Source organism: Pelodiscus sinensis, chromosome 10 (genome assembly GCF_052426305.1).
Source record: "Pelodiscus sinensis isolate ZL-2025 chromosome 10, ASM5242630v1, whole genome shotgun sequence".
In the NCBI taxonomy this organism is placed as follows: Eukaryota; Metazoa; Chordata; order Testudines; family Trionychidae; genus Pelodiscus; species Pelodiscus sinensis.
In genome coordinates this window covers 16,806,175-16,825,487 of record NC_143061.1, presented here as the reverse complement: position 1 = coordinate 16,825,487, position 19,313 = coordinate 16,806,175, and the positions used below count along the sequence as shown (strand labels likewise).

Below are 19,313 nucleotides of genomic sequence, written 5' to 3'. Positions count from 1 at the left end.
GTCCCACTTTAGAGGTTTATGAGTTTTGGCTAGCAGAAGAGCGGATTAGTTCTGGGAGTGAAGACTCATGCTTTTGGTTTCAGAGGTCCTGACAGGGACATTCTTACCCATACACAGAATATGCAGCTGAATTGGGCACCTAAAAATTTGGAGCACTATTGGATTTTAATGTCCACCAACTTGCCTCTTTCTGTCCCTGTTCTATGGCTCTGCTTCCTCTAAAGATGATCTAGTTAACTAAAATGCTGAAGTTTGCTATCCACTCATGTTGTTCAGACATTGCTTAGGTGCAGAAATAAAAATAAATGAATAAAATATGCAAAAGGATTTAATTCTTCAATCTTTCCCCAGAACTGAATCATCATTTGGCAAAGCAAATTGTCTGAAAGATTTGAGATATGTAAAAAGAACTGAAACTATAACAATCCTGTTTCTTGGGTAATTGGGAGCAATTTGTACACAAAAAGAGTTTAGAAGTGAGGCCATTAAATAACATTTAGAAAGTAGCTGAAAACAATTTAAAACATCTATCCCAAAAGCCCAACCCTATCCCTACCAACTCCAGCCCCAGTGCTTTCAACTCTACTTTCCTGGCAAAGACAACAAGAACAGACACCTTTTTAATAAGATACCAAATGGCTAGGGATGTTAAATATCCAATAATTGACTAATCGAACAGTCGATGCATTTTGTAGCAACACCTATGGCAGTTGTTACATTTCAAAGGTGGAAGCGCTGCGTGAAGCCCGGGGTCAGCTGGGGACTCCCCCGCTGATCCTGGGCTCTGTGCAGCACTGATGCTTTGAAACATCATGGGGAGCCCGGTATCAGGCTGCATGCAACATTTCAAAGCAGCAGTGCCATGAAGAGTCTGGGGTCTGGGTACCCCTTCCTGAACATTTCTTCCTGAGTACCCCTTCCTCTTCCTCCCCTCTAGCTGCCTCTTTCTGATAGAGGCAGCAAGTGGGGGGAAGCGACTAGTCAACTAGTCGTTCACATCCTTAAAGCCATGCAACAAATTCAGTATACAGCTTCCTCTTATTGTAATTTAAAACAAGGTAAGGGTTTGGTTGTGCCAGGAAAATGGGATGTGCCTGGAATGGGATTCCTTCTCATAAAACCGTACAGGAAAGAGATAGAATCACTAGGCAGGTTAATGGCGCTGTCTGGGGGCATGCCCCACTTCCGTCTGAGGGTGCCCCAACCCTGAGCCTCTTAGTCCCCAGGTGCCCTTTAGGGAGAGTAGAGACTTGAAGCAACTCTTGCAACCGAAGATGGAACAAGATGCCCTAAGAGATGTTTTCCAGATCTAATTTCTTTGATCCTGTAATTAAACTCAAAACCAGTCTCAGTCCTCCTTCTGACATTAATGGCTGAGTACTGTCTGGGACAGAATTAAGGCTGTAATAGTGTAGTCAATTAACATAGAAGCAAATGCTTATAAGTTAATGCTATAGAGTACACGCATTTTGCCCCCACCCCCAACACCAGTACATTCTTTAGCAGGCTGGCCAGCAACCCGACTCAGTCCCAGCTTGCACCAGGTCCAGGACCTACCTCTGCTGCAGCTCTGAATTTAAAGTGCATTAAGTAGTCAGCCCAGCTCAGTTCCAGCTTGTGCCAGGTCCAGGAGCTCACACCCCCTGCAGCTCAGACAGGGGCTGCTGCCACCCCTGTATCAGAGGCAACAGTACAGGGTGACAGGCAGCCAGTCGACGAAGGGAGCTGGTGTTCACCAATACAGAGTCAGCAGCATGGCATGGCAGAGGGCTCCTTGGGAGAGGGGCCAGAGCGTACTGGCTGTCGGCCCCACTCCTGAGGACTGTAGAATAGTCGAGTAACCAATAAGAATTCATGAGGTTAATTTGACTATTCAATTAACTGATATTTAACATCCCTGCACAGAACTGCTCCCAGGAATTCAGAAAGAAAAGGATTGTGAACAGTGAAGCAGAGAAATAAGTGTACCTGATATTGTCACAAGGACATTTAGTCCCTCTAGCACATCCATCTGTTGAAATCGCCTTCTGTTGATCAGATTGTACACCTTTCCTTGGCCACTTCGATCCAAGAGCATCAGTCCATTTTCTGTACCCACTAGCAGGTTAACACCTAGATATTGAACAAACAAATGGACTTATACCACACTCCACTGCTGCTACTTTAAGGGCTTGGTGCAAAGCCTATTGAACGCAGTGAAAGTCTTTCCATTGATTTCCATAGACTTTGAATCAGGGCTTAAATCTCTCTCTCTCTGCTACCTCAGGCTCCCAAAGAGGACGACAATCCCAGCCGCACAAATCTAGCATGAGATTATGTATCATAAATTTGGACAGCATCATTAGGAGAATTTCATGACTGCATCCCATTGGTGTGGAGATATTATCAGGCATGAAGAAGTTACAAGTGATTTGGCCAAGGCTGTCCAGCACAGTAGGGATGAGAGGTCTGTAGTACTTATTCCCTGTCCATTGCTCTATCACTAAAGCATGAATAAGATTTTCCAGAATGTCCGGTTCTGAGGTGCCTAAGACCAATTTCCAATAGTGAAAAAATCCATGTGACTTAGGCTTCTAATTATAATTGATGTTCACTATTGAAAATTGGACTTAGGCTGCTAATTCACTTGGCATTTTTTAAAGTGTTACCTCATGTTGCCTCTTCATACCCTTACAGCAATAGTATCACCATTAAAAGCAGTCACTAAAATATAAATTGCTGGACAACACAATTATGATGAAATACAAGGCAGAATTAGTTTCTTCTGAAACAGAGATCTCAGTTTTCAAGTTTGAATGTCTAGGCAGTCATCCACCCATATAAATGGGAATTTAATTGAAAATGGGACACATCTGGGTATCTAAGGGCCTATCTAAGAGCATACATATGATGTGGATACTTAAATTAGGGCTTGCCTACATAGCAAATGATTGTACATTCAAGCAGTGGAACTTTCATTGCGTTGTAGCAGTGTCCACAAGAGATGCTACTGGCTGGCAAGCTGGCGTGCTGTAGATTCACACCTTTGTTGGCTACACAGTAATTCCTTATACAGTCAGGCCCTGAAGCCTCAAGGTTCCACCAGTTACAAATTGCTCAAAGTGCCTGTTGTGTAGCGTAAGGCTGCTGTCACATAGGGTGTGTCTAGACTACTGAGTTTTGTCGACAAAAGTGGACTTTTGTCGACAAAACTATACCTGCGTCTACACTACCGCTGAGTTCTGTCGACATAACGTCGACAGAACTCAACAGTTTTGTCGACGATGGTAAACCTCATTTTACGAGGCATAACACCTTCTGTCGACAGAGTTCTGTCTGTAGGGTTGCGTCTAGACTACAGGGTTTTGTTGACAAAGCAGCTTGCTTTGTCGACAGAACTGAATGTGTCTAGACGCTCTATGTCGACAGAAGTTTTGTCGACAGTATCTGTCGACAAAACTTCCGTCGACAAAACCCTGTAGTCTAGACGTACCCATAGAGAAGGAGCCTTTAATACAATTTACTTATAGCCCTAGGCTCTAGAAAACTTTGCAAAATAGTTAGATAGTTAGCAGTTTACCCCATAAAGCAGCACAAAGTATTTCCGAATTGAAGCGCTTCTTGTACTTCCGGATTTCCGGCGTGTCGCTGTGAGGGCGGATATTGGTAGGGTTCACATTTACCACAGAGATTTTCCTTGCCTCGTTCAGTTTGGCCTGTTCTTGTCTAAGCAGTTCATTGGTAAACAGTGCTAAAAAGAAAACATATTAGTAGCAGCTTCCTCAATTCCCCTGCAGCTTGACTACTTTTCCTGGCTGCTTGAATCAGTAGAGAATTGTTCATTTTATTTTCAGATTAGGGATAAGATATTAAAAATGCTACAAACAAGCTAAGATAAATATTTTAGTGACGGGTGAACACCAAACGCTTAGGTAGCTGGTCTGCTAAAACCATCGCCTGTCATTATCACCAGAATGGTCTGTTTCCTTGAATTCCTTTCCTGTCTGTCTGTATCCACCTACTGTTTCTTATCTTAGATTGTGAGCTCATTGGGTCTTTTGGTTCTGTGTTTGCACAGTGCCTAGCACAATCGGGTCCCACTATTATTTATTAATTAAATGAAGAATAATATCAGCAGCCAAAGTTTATGAACTATCCAAACCTGTACTTGATTCTGCAAAAGGGTCCTAGAAATCTCTCCCCCACTAACAGGGAAGGTGGGCACATTTTCACAACAATTACTGCTTCCTCACAGGCAGGGGTGGAGAAGCTTTTTTGGACCACTGGCCCACAAAAAAATCAGTAGGGGGCCGCACACAAGTGAGAAAAAAGAAACAAAACCCCACTCTGACATGGCCCCCCACTGAGAAGGAGAAAGACACTCCCCACAGTCCCCTTGTACACCAGAGCCTTGGGGAACCCAGACTAGTAGACTTTTTGAGCTCCAGCCCCTTGTGCAGATGGTGGGGGAGGTCTGGATGGGCTCCCCAGTGCTAGGGGAGAGCCCCGAGCCTCGGGATTGAATCCAGGAAAACTTGGGTCTGCATCCAGGCCTTAGGCTTCCCACCCTTGCATCTCAGGCCTCTCGCATGGTATTTCATCATTCCAAGGTTTTACATGGAAAGTGGAAGGAATAATAAAATAAAATAAAATAAAATAAAATAAAATAAAAAAACAAGCAAAAACCCACAAAAAATAAGCCCAAACAAGAGTTAATGAAGGTTTTAAGGTGTGGATTATGTTCTAGGTGTGCATTCTGATCTCATTTAGTCCATGCCCCATGTTGGCCACACTGCTTCCTACCTGTAGCAGATGATTCTTCATCATCATCTTCATCCTCATCAGTAGGGGAGGTCTGATACACTCTAGTATCCACAAATGGAGTGAAAGAGGCTTTGGTGCTACTTCCCATGCCATACTATAAAACAAGCAACAGGATGATGGCTCAGAGGAAGAGAATAATACTTAATATCAATGTTTTTGGTTCCAGTGAACAACAAATTGAAATCTTTGCCCATGCCCCATTGTTCAAAACCATTCTCTTTGCCCTGTCTGATCAGTGTTTATATACATTTAAAATAATTAAGAAGCATTATATAAAAAGGGAGATTCATGAAAGATTGAATTGTGCTTTAAAAATGAAAGGTAGTACAATAGGCACCGTAAATTCTAACTACCAAACACATGATGATGCGGAAGAAAAATTTTAGGGTATGTCTACACAGCAAAGTTATTTCGAAATAACAGCCCTTATTTCGAAATAATTTTCCTAGCGTCTACACAGCCAAACTGCTATTTTGAAATAAATTTGAAATAGCAGAGCACTTATTTTGAATTTGGTAAACCTCATTCTACGAGGAATAACGCCTATTTCGAAATAAGTGCTGTGTCGACACTTATGCCTCCAGCCTTCCCAGAGTGCCCTGGTGGCCACTCCAGCCTGTTTCATTTTGTGTATAGATGTGTTATTTCGAAATAAGCTATTTCGAAATAACACTGTAGTGTAGACATACCCTCACTGACAAAGGTTTGGGATGACTGCATCTCATGACTGGTGAATCCAGGAGTGATTTTTTCAGGATGTCCCAGGGAAGAACAAACAAAACTTTAAATCACACTTCTCTGTATTTGAACATGCCACATGTTTTATAGAAAATTATTTCAAGAATGCTTGACAGTTTAAGTATTCCCATTGCTTTTCTTTTAAGGGGGGAGGGGGAGGAAGAGATACCTATGCATGTAAAGCTATGATGTTTTAATTAGCATATCTTCAACTATATGGTATATGGATTGCAGAAAGAAAGAAAAATAAATAATACATTTTCAAAACCTCTGAAAATTTCCCAGTACAACTTCTGTAGATATAATATTATAGTTTGACTAGGCATTACTCTCTTATCTGCTAGAACAAAACCAGAAATATTTATCCCATTGGAAAGTTACAAATCCTGGCCCTCTAAAAAGCACCCACTTCTAATCCTGATGGGTTATATGATGTTGGACTTTAAAATCCATCATTAGTCCAGGACAGAATATGTCTCATCTTGTTTGTCAAGATACTTTAAATTCTCAAATGAAATCACAAATTTGTGGGACTGTGAAGGATAGGAAAAGGGAGGAAATATTTTTGTGTCAAGTTGGCAGCAGAGATTTGGTATCTTAGAAGTACTCCCAACTCTTGACAGAAGTGGATTAGTGGGTAGAGCCCAGGTGAGGTGTTCCAAGAGACATGTGAAATGAAATTTATCCCATTGCGCTCCAATCTACCATGGTTCCGCAGTCTATCACATGGATGTAACCACCTCACATGTACAATATATATTGTTATTAAATCCTACCACTTAGCACTGGAGGTATTTCAATGGGCTACTTTGTTTCAAGAAGTTAGTTAAATGATTTCAGAATTAAAGTGAGAGGGGCCCCTATGGTCATATCTTAAATAATAAAACTAAACCGGAACATAACATAGCTGATGACAAAGCTGAGACTTGGTGATAGGAAACTGAAAAAGTTCTCCCATCACATTGCTCTCCTTTTAAACCCGGGTTTTGTTAGTGCAGGAAAATGAAGCTAAGACCTTCTCCTGAACAAAACAAAATTCTTATCATGGGACTCATAGTGGCATGTTTTCTTCCCCATACTTGAGCAGCTTATTTTTCTATCATCATATTTGCCCAGAGTATGCTATATTTATGACCTATATTCAGTGCTGTTACAATAGCAAGACTCAAGTTTTCCCACAAGAAACACCACTTTAATTTTAGCTCCTTAGTACAGGTTTCTTTCATGCCACTAAGGGCCAAAATCAAATCTGCTATCTTTGTACAAAGCCAGAGCTCAAACCCACTGCACTGAGTAATTGCATAACAGCCTGACTATAAGAAGATAAGCATACACTTTTATAAGGGTAGTTCTCTCAAAGGTAAGTATAATCTTACATTGCTCTCAAAATGTTACTTGGGTTTCAAGCAAAGACTGCAAGATTTCCTGAGGAACGGATTAAGCTAATAAGTTTAAGAGTGAATATTTTGTTGAAAAGACCTCTCTCGAGTTTTTCATTATTCAGATATTTGGTTTCCAAAATCTTTGCTGAATGAAGGCCTTCTTAAAATCTAACTCATGCAACACTCTGAAAGGCATTTAATTTAGAAACAACTCTGCTATGTCAGATTTCCCCTATTCTTTTTTTGCTCTTTGTAAAGGTGGCCTATATGATTAAAACAGAAGGATTAGGAGACAGGAGATCATGGTTGTAGTTCTGGCTCTGAACTTTGGCACACTGCATACCCCTAGGCAAATCATTTATATGGGGCATCAGAAAAGTGACCACAACGATCTCACAGGGGAGTTGTGAATCTTCTCTTATTTAAATACTTCAAAGTTTGGGGATGGAAAATGCCATTCAAGTGCAAAGTAATATCATAATGAACAAAAATCCAGTTTGAATAAACAGTTCATCTGCAGCAAGAATTATCTGGGCTGGGGATGTGGGGGCTGACAGAAGGGAGTTTTAAAAAGCTTTTTAAACATTTCAAAAGAACCATAGTGACTCTAGAGACAAAGTCCCATTGACAGGCAATGAAAGCTAGGGGCTTTGTAAACTGTACTCATTATGTGAAACCTGGCTGAGGTACGATTAAGGAACTATTTTAACAACTTACAAATATTTGAAGGGTGTAAATGCCAAGATGGGAGAGGGATCATTTAAGGCAGTACATGGAGATATAACTAGGGCTAAGAGGATTACATTTAAAAAGAGAAAAACTATGTCTAATATCAGGAGAAACTTCATTCCTGGAAGACGTGCTGAAGGAGGTGTGGAACAGCCACCAAAGAAAGTAGAAGCAGACTCATTGCTTATGACTGAACATTAATCAGAAAAACACTTGAAATGGTACCTTCGGGCACATTCCTGCACTAGCAGTGAGATGCCTCAGATGAGCTAGCAGTTTTCAGTGCCTACCTTCCCTGATTCTCCTGTTGTTTTCTCCCCTACCTTTTTCTCTGATTCATAATCTTCTGTGACATCACTGTTGTCTCCATAACAACAGAATATGATGTAAAAAATAAAGAATTAATTCCCATGCAGAGAATGAACAGCCTGAAATGCACTCTGAAAAAAATAGCTGATACTTGCATGCAAATGTATTCGTAAAATATAATACACACGAGCAGAATTGTTTCTATAAAAAATGTCTTTTTCAAAATATTCCATGAAGCATCGGCAACACTAGAAGGAAACATTTACAGGGATTTTTCCCCTACTAAGGATAAGATACTTTCAAATACAAGATTTAGGATGGATGAAATTCTCTATTCTGTTGTGCCAAGTTTTTTCTTTTTTTGCTCAGACTCAGCTGTTCTTCATCTAAGATGCTGGCATTTTAACAACTTTCAGATCAGTTATTTGAATAGTAAGACCTCATCTTCCTGCAGGTCCTATTCTACCTTTTATAAACCTCTGTCTCAGCTTACCAAGCTGCAGTATAAGATAAAAATACTAAGTTTCCTCCAATCTGTTTAGCTCTGACATATCACCACTGGTTTTGCAGAGCTATACAGATGGAGTAATCACTGTCACTTCTGTAAGCTAGGTTCAAACCCACTCTTGATTAAAGTGACCAAAATAAAAAATACAAGAACAGTAATTTTTTATAGATATACCCCAAAGGAGTCACTTAAAACACGCTTGGGTCACCTTACTCCCTTCTGACACAACACAGGTACATGCCACAATACTCCCTATGTTATTTTTACCATTAGTCAGCATGACTGACACTGTTTCGCAAAGGATGAACATGTAATCTGAGTCTGCTAGAGGGCAGTTAGAATACATGTATGATAGTGAAGTTATGTAGAATAAATTATTTCTCTGCAGGAACAGACTGCAAATCTGAGAATTCTTCTTCCCCCAGCCTTTTCACGAAAGGGTGTCTAGACTCCAGGGTTTTTTCGAAAAAATTTCCCCTGCGTCTAGACTGCTGCTGTGTTCTTTCGAACGTAAATCTAAAGAAAGCGGCAGTCTTTTCGACCGCGGAAAACCTCGTTTTACGAGGAATAATGCCTTTTTTCGAAAGTGCTTTCACTGACCCTATGCAGGGCTTAAGAAGGTACATGCTTGCCCTAGGGTAGTTTCATCCTCCAGGCCAACCTTCTAGGCAACAAGACATCTATGCAGATTCCCAATGTGACAGGAGTTTCTACTAATGGTATTGTGACTCAGTCTGGAGTCTTACACCCATTCTCAGCTTGTCCAGCCCTAGAAATTGTATTTTTTGAAACTTACAGGGATTCTTTGGTTCACACACTATAAATGTATATATTTAAATACAATCCCTCCGTGTTATGTCTCCATTTTTTGAGAATAGTCTGAGAATGACTCCAGAAATATTTGCTTTTATAGACATCTGACTCCCTCTTGTCCTTAGAAGGAAACAGATAAAACCTTTAGGCCAAAACATGGACCATAGGTCCTTATGTTTTAGAAGGAATAAGACCCTTTATTCCAAGCAGTTTATTAATTATATTATTAAAAATCTTTAAAACGGCTAGATAATCTGAAGTGAAAAGAATAAAATAATACATCATATTGCCTGTGGCATTTAGTCTATGTCCTACGTCCACATCAAAATAAAAGTTCTGTTTCTTATTGAACATTCACCCACAGATTTTACTTTATACTAGTTGATGTGGGCTTGCATCTGAAATCAGAATTTGGCCCAAAAAAAAGTGTGAATGATATACGGTAAAAGGACTATGAATGACAGGCTTTGACTCACTCTGTCTATAAGTAAGAACTTAAGTTTATTAGGATTTTTGTATCTCATGCAGCCAAAAAAAACAATCTCCATTTAACTACTTCGCTGCCAACAAGCTAGTAGGAGAGTCACTTTATGCTGCATGTAATCCCCCACAACTTGAAAGGTATGCTGCATTTTGGCGTAAAGAACTCCACAGCATTTTTCTAATCCAGGGCTACTCAACACGTGGCCCGTAGGCCACATGTGGCCCATAGCCCGTTTGCTTGTGGCTCGCGGTACAGTTTGGGTTTATGGTGAGGTTTGGGTTGCTATGTGTTTTAGTAGTTAAATTCCTGGACTGTTGTGAAGCCAAACCAAAAGAGTAGTCAATATAATGGCCTTCTGTTGATATGCATTTTAGTAATTAAATTCCTGGACTGTCATTTGCTCATTAAAAGTGCTGTCATATGGGTGGAATCTGGTAAATATTGCATTTTATTAATATCAGCAGAACTGACTTAAATGGGGCCTGCGTGTGGTGCAGTCTTGCCTTAATTTTTGTATTCATGCCCGTCAGTGTGAAAAAGCGATTTGCATATATTTGCATATCTATTTCCATGTATATGCAACCACACTTAAGTTGCGGCCCTTGGCATGTGCTATGAGTATCATTGTGGCCCCTGGGGCTTCCAAAATTGAGTAGCCCTGTTCTAATCACTCTTTTGGTTCACTTTACCATCAGAGATGAGCTAAAGGGTGGAATCTGAACCCTAGTGGAGTCAATGGCAAAATGACTTCAACAGGGCCAAGATTTCACTCCCAAGTTGCTAAGTTGAGTCTCACATCTGAACTCTCACAAACATCGCTACACATTGGCATCAACTGCTGGGTGTGAAATGAGCCCTAGTGCAAATTTCCACCTTTACAACATATTACGATGTCAATTACTCAGCAGATTCAATGTTACTTCAGCTACATTCCTAATCATAATCATGGACCAGAAACAGATAGGAGAGCAGAAATGACTGAAAACACTGAGAAAGTCCTTTCCTCAAAGGATGTTAATTCTTGTTCAAAGCAATGCAAAGGAAGAGGAATAGCCATGTAACAAAGAGGCCCCACCACGTACTTCAGCCACTGAGTCCATGTCTTGCGCATGTGTAGAGACTCGCCCCAGGGCCTCGGTCGGTGTGCCTGCAGGCGAGTGGCTTTGCTGCACCAGATCAGGGAGATTGATGTGCCCTGCAAAGCCATTGCTGGCTGCGTGGCTAGAACGCTTTTTTTCACCAGTTGTCTGCAGAGACACAAAGTACAAGGAAGAGGAGAAGGAAAAAACAAACAGATCTACTGCAGTCTACCCCGACACCAAAGCAAGCACAGAACAAGAGCCCTCTTTGCCATATTCTCCCCATGCAAATCTGGCAAGCAGCAAAATATAAACCAGGAGAAAGAGAGAATTAATCACAAAGTAAATTCAGGAGCAATTAGTCATGTTACATCAGCAGAAGAAGTCTGATGATGATGATTTTGGATTAACCTTTCTGTAACAAAGCAACCCTGGACGACATTCCACCCTGGGACTTGCAGATGCAAATTTTCCAGGGCCAGCGGTCATTTTTTCCTGAGACTAGGTCCAGGCCCATTGCAGTCTTTGGGATCTGTGCTTGTATGATGGAGGGCAGATTGGGTCCCTCTGCCTTTTAAAAACTACAGTGGTCTGATTTCAGGATTCCCGCAGTAGCTAATACAGTTCTAAAACCACATTCCTGGAGTTACCAAACAACAGTGGACAGCATCAGCATTTCCCTTCCTCACAATAAAAGATCTATTTTCATCTGGCTGTGCACACAGAGCTCCCATTAGCGTCAAAAAGGGCTACATGCCTCTGTGGAAAGGAGAAAAACCTACTCCATATACATTTTTAGGGAAGTGATTTAATCCAAGAACATTTTATTTAATTCTCTCCCCTCCTAGAGACTCCCCCTAGCAACCAGCAAAGCAGATCATCTCCCCAGACTGCACAGGTCGGCTACGTCTACACTGGCCCCTTTTCCGGAAGGGGCATGTTAATTTCAGCTATCGTAATAGGGAAATCCGCGGGGGATTTAAATATCCCCCGCGGCATTTAAATAAAAATGTCCGCCGCTTTTTTCCGTCTTTTAGAAAAGCCGGAAAAGAGCGTCTACACTGGCCCCAATCCTCCGGAAAAAGTGCCCTTTTCCGGAGGATCTTATTCCTACTTTGAAGTCACTTCCCTAAAAATCCTACTTTGAAGTAGGAATAAGATCCTCCGGAAAAGGGCACTTTTTCCGGAGGATCGGGGCCAGTGTAGACGCTCTTTTCCGGCTTTTCTAAAAGCCTGAAAAAAGTGGCGGACATTTTTATTTAAATGCCGCGGGGGATATTTAAATCCCCCGCGGATTTCCCTATTACGATAGCTGAAATTAACATGCCCCTTCCGGAAAAGGGGCCAGTGTAGACGTAGCCGTCATGTTTGACACCTGTTTAGCAGAACTCACCGGCAGGGCATTACACTTCCAATTGGGTGCTGCTCATAACAGTTAAGAGAAATTCTTGAGCAGGCTATTGCACCTGAAAGATGGCTGGGGCTGCGATATGCAGCCATAGCCTACATAGCCCTGATCCTTGCAGCTGGCAAATTCTCAGGTTACCAAAGAGTCAAATACGAAAGACAGAGCAAGGAAGAAATGATTTCCCTGAAATGGCTTTGGTATTCATCAAAGTTTGGAGTTTAAGATCAGTCTCCATTTCTCCATGACATAATTGAGTAGCTGTCCATAGCAAATGCCCTTACCGCCAAGGGCGGTGATTTATTTCAAGCAATCACCCTCTCTGGCATGTGTTTTTCCCACGCAGAGAGAGTATTGTTATGGAAGTTCTCCCTCATTCCTATTTTGATTAGCAATTACACCAGTAGCATGTCCATTTGCAGGGAGTGTAGACTCCTCAAAACCAGGGATGCTGCTAAGTGTAACAGGCATTTGCTTTATGCAGTGTTGTAGCTGTGTCAGCCCCAGGATATACAGAGACAAGGTGGCTGAGGTAACTTTTTTGGTGGACCAACTTCAGTTGGTGGAGAGGCCGAACTTTCTAACTATATAGAGCTCTTCTCCAGGTCTGTGAAAGATACTAAGAATGTGACAGCTAAACACAAGACTGACCAGATACAGTAGTTTGGTAGCTAGCACATGGGCTAAGAGACGTGCCCTTTGATTACTGAACACTTTTCACCTTAAAGCTATACATTGTCCTTGTGCAGGGAAGAGAACAGAAAAGGCCTGATCCAAAGCCCAAGTCAGAGTTTTCCCATTGAGTTCACTGGGCTTTGGATAAGGTCCTAGAAGAGTAATAGGAAGGTTTGTGTTGGACACTGTATTTTCTACTACCAGGTAGTTTTGCTGCCTGTTGCTCAATTGTTTTAAAGTCCTTATCTGACACTAGTGTTCGCCTATTATATTATTTTCATATTTTACTCCTCCCCAGTCCTCCCTAAGAATCAAGCAAGGTAGAATAGGAACCACAGAGAATTAAACCAGGGAGATTTGATGAATGTGGCAGACCAAGATTTCAAACTAGAAAAACAAATAATGTACCCAAAATATTCCGTGTGAGGACCACAGCCCTGTCTCCGTAATTCCTTAAAACCAGAAGTCAAATTTATTGTGGACTTTGGAGACATGCTTGATGTCAAGCCAGGAGACTTCTCCATCTTGGCACTTCATCTTCTTTATAAATGCAGTCACTGACATTATGTTCTAGGTTTTTTGGGTCTCCTTGTATAGGAGCCAAGATATTGCAATTAGAGTGTTCAGATAAGAAGTTATAATTATACTAAATCAACTGAATGTCCCTGGCAGATGGCTAAGTTGTGGTGGGGAGGGTTTGGAAACTGGTGAAAGGAAAGAAACTTTGGCCAGACTCCAATCTCTCTAACAATGGTGTAGATTGAGAGCAACTCCTTTGGCTTGGACTTCTGATAATAGAACCATAGGGTTGGAAGAGACCTCAGGAGGTCACTGAGTCCAACCCCCTCCCCAAAGCAGGACCAACTCCAGCTAAATCATCCCAGTCAAGGCTTTGTCAAACTGGGACTAAAAACCTTTAGGAATGGAAATCTACCACCTCCCTAGGTAACCCATTCCAGTGCTTCACCACCCTCCTAGTGAAATAGTTTTTCCTAATGCCCACCTTAGACCTCTCCCACGGCAACTTAAGACCATTGCTCCACATTCTGCCATCTGTCACTACTGTGAACAGCCTCTCTCCATCCTCTCTAGAACTCCTCTTCAGGTAGTTGAAGGCTGTTATCAAATCCCCCCTCATTCTTCCCTTCTGTAGACTAAGCCCAAATCCCTCAGCCTTTCCTTTTCAGTCAAGTGCTTTAGCCTCTTAACCATTTTGATTGCCTTCTGCTGGATTTTCTCCAATGTGTCCATATCCTTTCTGTAATGGGGGCTCCAGAATTGGATGCAATACTCCAGATGTGGCCTCACCAGTGCCAAATAAAGAGTAATAATCACTTCTCTAGATCTGCTAGCAGTGCTCCTCCTAGTGCGACCTAATATGCCATTAGCCTTCTTGGCCACAAAGGCACACTGTTGACTCATAGACACACTCTTGACTTTGATTTTACATCTGAGGAAATTACATCAAATCCACCCCAGTCCTCACTAGTATTACTATTCATTGCTGTTTTTAGTGTCAAAAATCATTTATGTTTGTCATTTTTGTTTATACTGCCTAATTATATTACTGAGCCTTTAATAAGCACAATTTAATCAATCATTTTCTGTTTAAAATACACAGTGTTATTTTTTCATGCTTCCAAAGACAAAACCTACTAAAGATATTCCATAGAAACTCTTATCTCCTACTTACCTCCCTTACCATTAAAGTTCCTTCTCTTGATATACTGTTAAATGTATCTGCATTGGATGTTTCAAGACTATGGGATGCCACCATTCCTAGACTGTATGGTTCATTGTTTCCCGGAGCTCCTGTTGGTCTGGAGGTTGAATGGAGAACATTGGTGATACAAATTTCTGTCATGTACAAAAATGTATTCTCTCTGTATCACAGTCCAAGGTAAAATGGGCCTTGATATAGCAGTAGGGACTTACGGGTGTGTCTACACTGCACACTATGGTCCACAGATATGTCTACCCACCATGTCTATGGCTACATCTAAATAGCATGACTAAACACCAACTGCTGGCCCACATCAGCTGACTCCAGTTTAAGGGGCCTGGGCTGCAGGGCTGTAAAACTGCTGTGTAGACATTCAGGCATGGGCCCGATGAAGGGGAAGGATCCCAGAGCCCAAATGTCAATACTGTAAAAATGTTAGCCCTCCACCCAAACCCCACAGGCCTAAGCTAGCCACTGCCATGCTGTGATCTTTTAGTCCGGCCCAGATACACTCTGTGGGATCTGGACTTACTGCAGCTTGAGATGCAGCCACACTCTAAGGGTATGTCTACACTACCACCCTCGTTCGAACTAGGGTGGTAATGTAGGCAACCGGAGTTGCAAATGAAGCCCGGGATTTGAATTTCCCGGGCTTCATTTGCATAAAGCCAGGCGCCGCCATTTTTAAATGTCCGCTAGTGCACACTAGTGTGTAGCCGCGCGGCACGGACTAGGTAGTTCGGACTAAACTTCCTAGTCCGAACTACCTAGTCCGTGCCACGTGTAGCCGCGCGGCATGGAGTCCGCACTAGCGGACATTTAAAAATGGTGGCACCCGGCTTTATGCAAATGAAGCCCGGGAAATTCAAATCCCGGGCTTCATTTGCAACTCTGGTTGCCTACATTACCACCCTAGTTCGAACTAGGGTGGTAGTGTAGACATACCCTAAATGACAAGGCTTGCACCTGAGTCACAGTGAGTCTCAGTTGGCCTGCCAATGGAGGAGGAGAGACAAACAGGCTATTGCCCCAGGGCCCGGTGATTCAAAGGGACATGGGGCTTATAGCAGCCACTGTTGCTACCGCAGCAGTATTGGTGGCTGGAGCCGTTGGCCCTCTGAATCACTGCTGAAGTGCCCCATGTTCTGTGAAGCTCTGAGGGCTGGCAGGGGCGGAGTGTACCACGCTCTAGGTGGTGTGGAGGACTGGTTGCCACAGCCTCGCTTCTTCCACCCAAGGCCCTGCCTCTTCCGGAAGTGTGAAGTCCCTCCCACGTTGCCCAGGGGCCCACACAGGCTGTCAGCCCCCCTGGTACTCAGGTTCTGATCCATCCCCCTAACAGGGTTCTAGGATCTGGGTTTTGAGTGTTTGCTGACTTATAGGAGACTGATTTGTATGTGGACAGAGTGGGGGCTTGGACTGAAACCCGCCTCAGAGCCCAGGTGTAGTGTGCAGTGTAGAAATAATTGTACAACTATTCTAGCACTAAGAGTAAGGATCAGGCTGTGGTGAATTTTCACTACTTTATTGTGGAGTGTCATTCATAATCTTGCTCATTCTGTTTCTGTATGCACATTATTGTTAGAGCAAAGAAAGTCTGTCTAACTGGATGCTAAAGCAAGCAACGTTTTATGATCAAGCAGTTTTAATGCTTCCTCCAGAGAGAAAATTCTTCAGTATTTACAATTGCAAAAGCAAAGGGCCAGAGACAAAAGACAGATTCTGTAATCTACAAAAGCTACACTGCAGCATGCAGTTGGCATAAAGTGGCCAGAGACAACCAGTGAAGAATTTGCTCTATGTAGAAGGGAAAGTAGAGAGGACGTGTCAGAGACATTTTGAAGGGATCTGGGTGGAGTAGAGCTCCACCATGCCTGATTCTCCACTGGCCTAAGGTGCCCTGCCTAGTGTGTGAATTAAAGGCATTTTGTATTCATGCTTTAAGCTCATCCCTAAGTAAGAGACTATAGTGTGTGTATATATAAAGGGCTCTCCCTGCCTCTTTTTTATGTGTTATTAAGTACTCTCATAATCTGGTTGGACAGCGCCAAGTTCTGCAAGCCACAAGCTGTATTCTCCTGGTATCATCTCAACAGCAAAGGGAAATACTTTATAATGCTAGAAATACAGTGACAAGGGCTAATAGCTATATTACTTTCAGGAATAAGAGATCCTCCGGAAAAGGGCTTTATTCCGGAGGATCGCGCCAGTCTAGATGCTTTTTTCCGGCTTTTCCCCAAGCCGGAAAAAAAGCGGCGGACATGTTTATTTAAGTCCCGTGGGGGATATTTAAATCCCCCGCGGATTTCCCTATTCCAAAGTTGGAAATTAGCATGGCTATTTCGGAATAGGGGCCAGTCTAGACGTAGCCAGGGTGTTTTCAACAGATTCAGAATACTTTGCAATCTCAGACGGGTGTTGGGAAGATAAATTTATAAATTGTTGTGAGAGGCTCAGATATCATGATCGAGGCCACAAAACAGCTGAGCAAGAAAGAATGAGAGTTGCAGGGGGCACGGAACATATTCAAGGATCAGGCCCTCCAGCACTTGTTCCCTTTTGGTTTTGGAAGATGACATGCATGTACAAGCACTGAACCCAGGGGGAATTTTGCTGCTGAGTTCATTGGGAGTAGGATTAGGCCCAGTCATTTAAGTGCAATGCTGAGAATTTGATCTCCCCCAGTAAATAAGTTTCCAATGGTCATCTGAAATGACTGGTTTTCAGTCAGTGAATCATCCAAAGTGGTAACCAGCACTGGCGACAGATTTCGCCAGGCCCTGGGCAAGGTAATAGGGGCTCGGCTCTGGGCCCAGCAGAAGGGGAGGATCCTCGGGTAGCTGCTCGAGGCAGCCAGCCCTCATTACCACCCAGACCTCTCTGCACCTCCCCCATCCAGCTCTCAGCACCGCCCAGACTGTGCCACATGGGGATCTGGTGGAGATTTAAAGGGCCAGAGCTCTGGCTTCTGTGTTAGTGGCAGCGGCAGCCCAGAGCTCCAGGTCCTTTTAAATCACTGGGCCCCAGGGTAACTGCCCTTTTTGTCCCTCATCCCACCCCCCTTGGTATTCCCAGTCGTGACTGGACTCCTAGACTCACTAAACTCAGAAAGATGGCATCGTGGCCAGAAGCTATGGGTACAGGAAGGTCAGTGTGGTATTACATGGTTCTCAAACTCTTCCAGACTACAGACCACATCTTAGCAGAAAGAGTCCCAAAGTCCTCTCATTTCCCATTCACGACTGCACTCTGGCAACTAGAATGACTTCAACTGCCTACATGGAAAGTGAAATCAGTGATACTGATGTGTTTTTAAGTTTACATTCTCAGCAAAGAGCCTAGATAGTGAAGCATGTGGTAGTAAGGAGGAGGAGCCAGTACATGTAACCTGCCAACACTCCAAAGCCTACCAGCAGGTGGCCAATAGACTGCCAGTGACTTCTGGACCAGCTGGGAACCACTGTACATCAAGATAAAGTTATATGCATTTTGCAATTTCACTGCCTTGCCGTTAAATAATTGGTCTCTTACATAAGCCTTGGAATGTCACTGACAGGCACTGTTCCATCGTGCGTTTCATTTTCACCATCCTCCTCTTCCTCTTCACTGCTTTCTGATTCCTCGCTGGAGGAAGAGTAGTCAGTCACCTTTTTCAGAGGGCGATTGGTCTCTTCAATACGTAGTTCCCTCAACTCTTTGGCTAATGCAGTCAGGTCCTAAGGAGAGGCAAAAAAATTAAAAACCCAACATGAATTTTATTTAAAGCAAGAGAAGTGCCACACACGTCTCTTTGAAAGCCAAGCACGAGCAACAAGAAATAGCATAACAGAATTATTACAAACATCAAACAAACATAAAACAATGTTTGTAGCATGTAGCATTTCTTAAACAAAATGAAACTGACTTTAATTTTCAACGAACATAATCACCAACCTATTTTTAATATGTATGTATGTATGTATGCGTGTGTGTATATATATAAACACATATGTATATACACATAAAAATTATATTTGTTGAAAAGGTGAAGTTCAATCACCATCATAGTAAACTGGAAAACAATGATATTCCAAAGCAAGAGTGCCGCAGGAGAAATTATCCAAACCAGTCTTCTTCTTGGCCTCTCAAAGACACACTATAATGGTATTTGCACCATTACAAATGCCATTGGAAGGAAAGCAACGACTATATTTCCAAAAGAATGGTGCAATCCCCAAGGCAAGATCCATTTCAGTTATCACTCTTGAGTTGACAGGAGGAAGTTGCCAGGAAGCAATGACATGGCATCATAGTCAAACTCCTCAGCTCACTGCAGCACTAAGTTTTTGAGTCATGGCTCTGAGTCAACCACAACTGAAAAAAAACAACCCCTCAGAAGAAATAGCTTAAACACTTTATGTGTAACATGCAACATGTCCTCGCTTTAAAGTTAAGGAATTTTTTTTTTAAAAAGTAGGAGTCTTTATAAAAGGTCATTTTTTCAGTTTACCATGACTTGAATGAAACCTTAGACCTGACAGTTATATAAAATAGACAGTTACTTAAGTACAAGGGACATTGCAGGCACTGTGTAGAAAATAGACTTTTTATTATCTTACATGCTTTTATAGCAATGCAGGGGGAAGCAGTAGGGCAAAAAAAAGCATGAGAGCTCTAATTAGAATG

General features: G+C 42.4%; 1 protein-coding gene across 11 annotated transcripts in view; it reads right to left on the bottom strand.

Moving 5' to 3' along the window:
- TNIK (TRAF2 and NCK interacting kinase) overlaps positions 1–19,313 on the bottom strand; it is a 353,730-nt gene that overhangs the window by 13,773 nt on the left and 320,644 nt on the right. For 8 of the 11 annotated variants that reach the window (XM_014572378.4, XM_075937944.2, XM_014572383.4 and 5 more), the window contains 6 exons: positions 18,180–18,364; positions 14,619–14,745; positions 10,849–11,013; positions 4,783–4,897; positions 3,560–3,730; positions 1,969–2,112 (listed from right to left, as the gene is read on the bottom strand). In XM_014572378.4, the coding sequence (XP_014427864.3) occupies positions 1,969–2,112; positions 3,560–3,730; positions 4,783–4,897; positions 10,849–11,013; positions 14,619–14,745; positions 18,180–18,364 (907 nt within the window). The remainder of the gene's footprint in view (positions 1–1,968; positions 2,113–3,559; positions 3,731–4,782; positions 4,898–10,848; positions 11,014–14,618; positions 14,746–18,179; positions 18,365–19,313) is intronic. The other 3 variants (XM_014572379.4, XM_075937947.2, XM_075937948.2) reach the window with 3 other exon arrangements.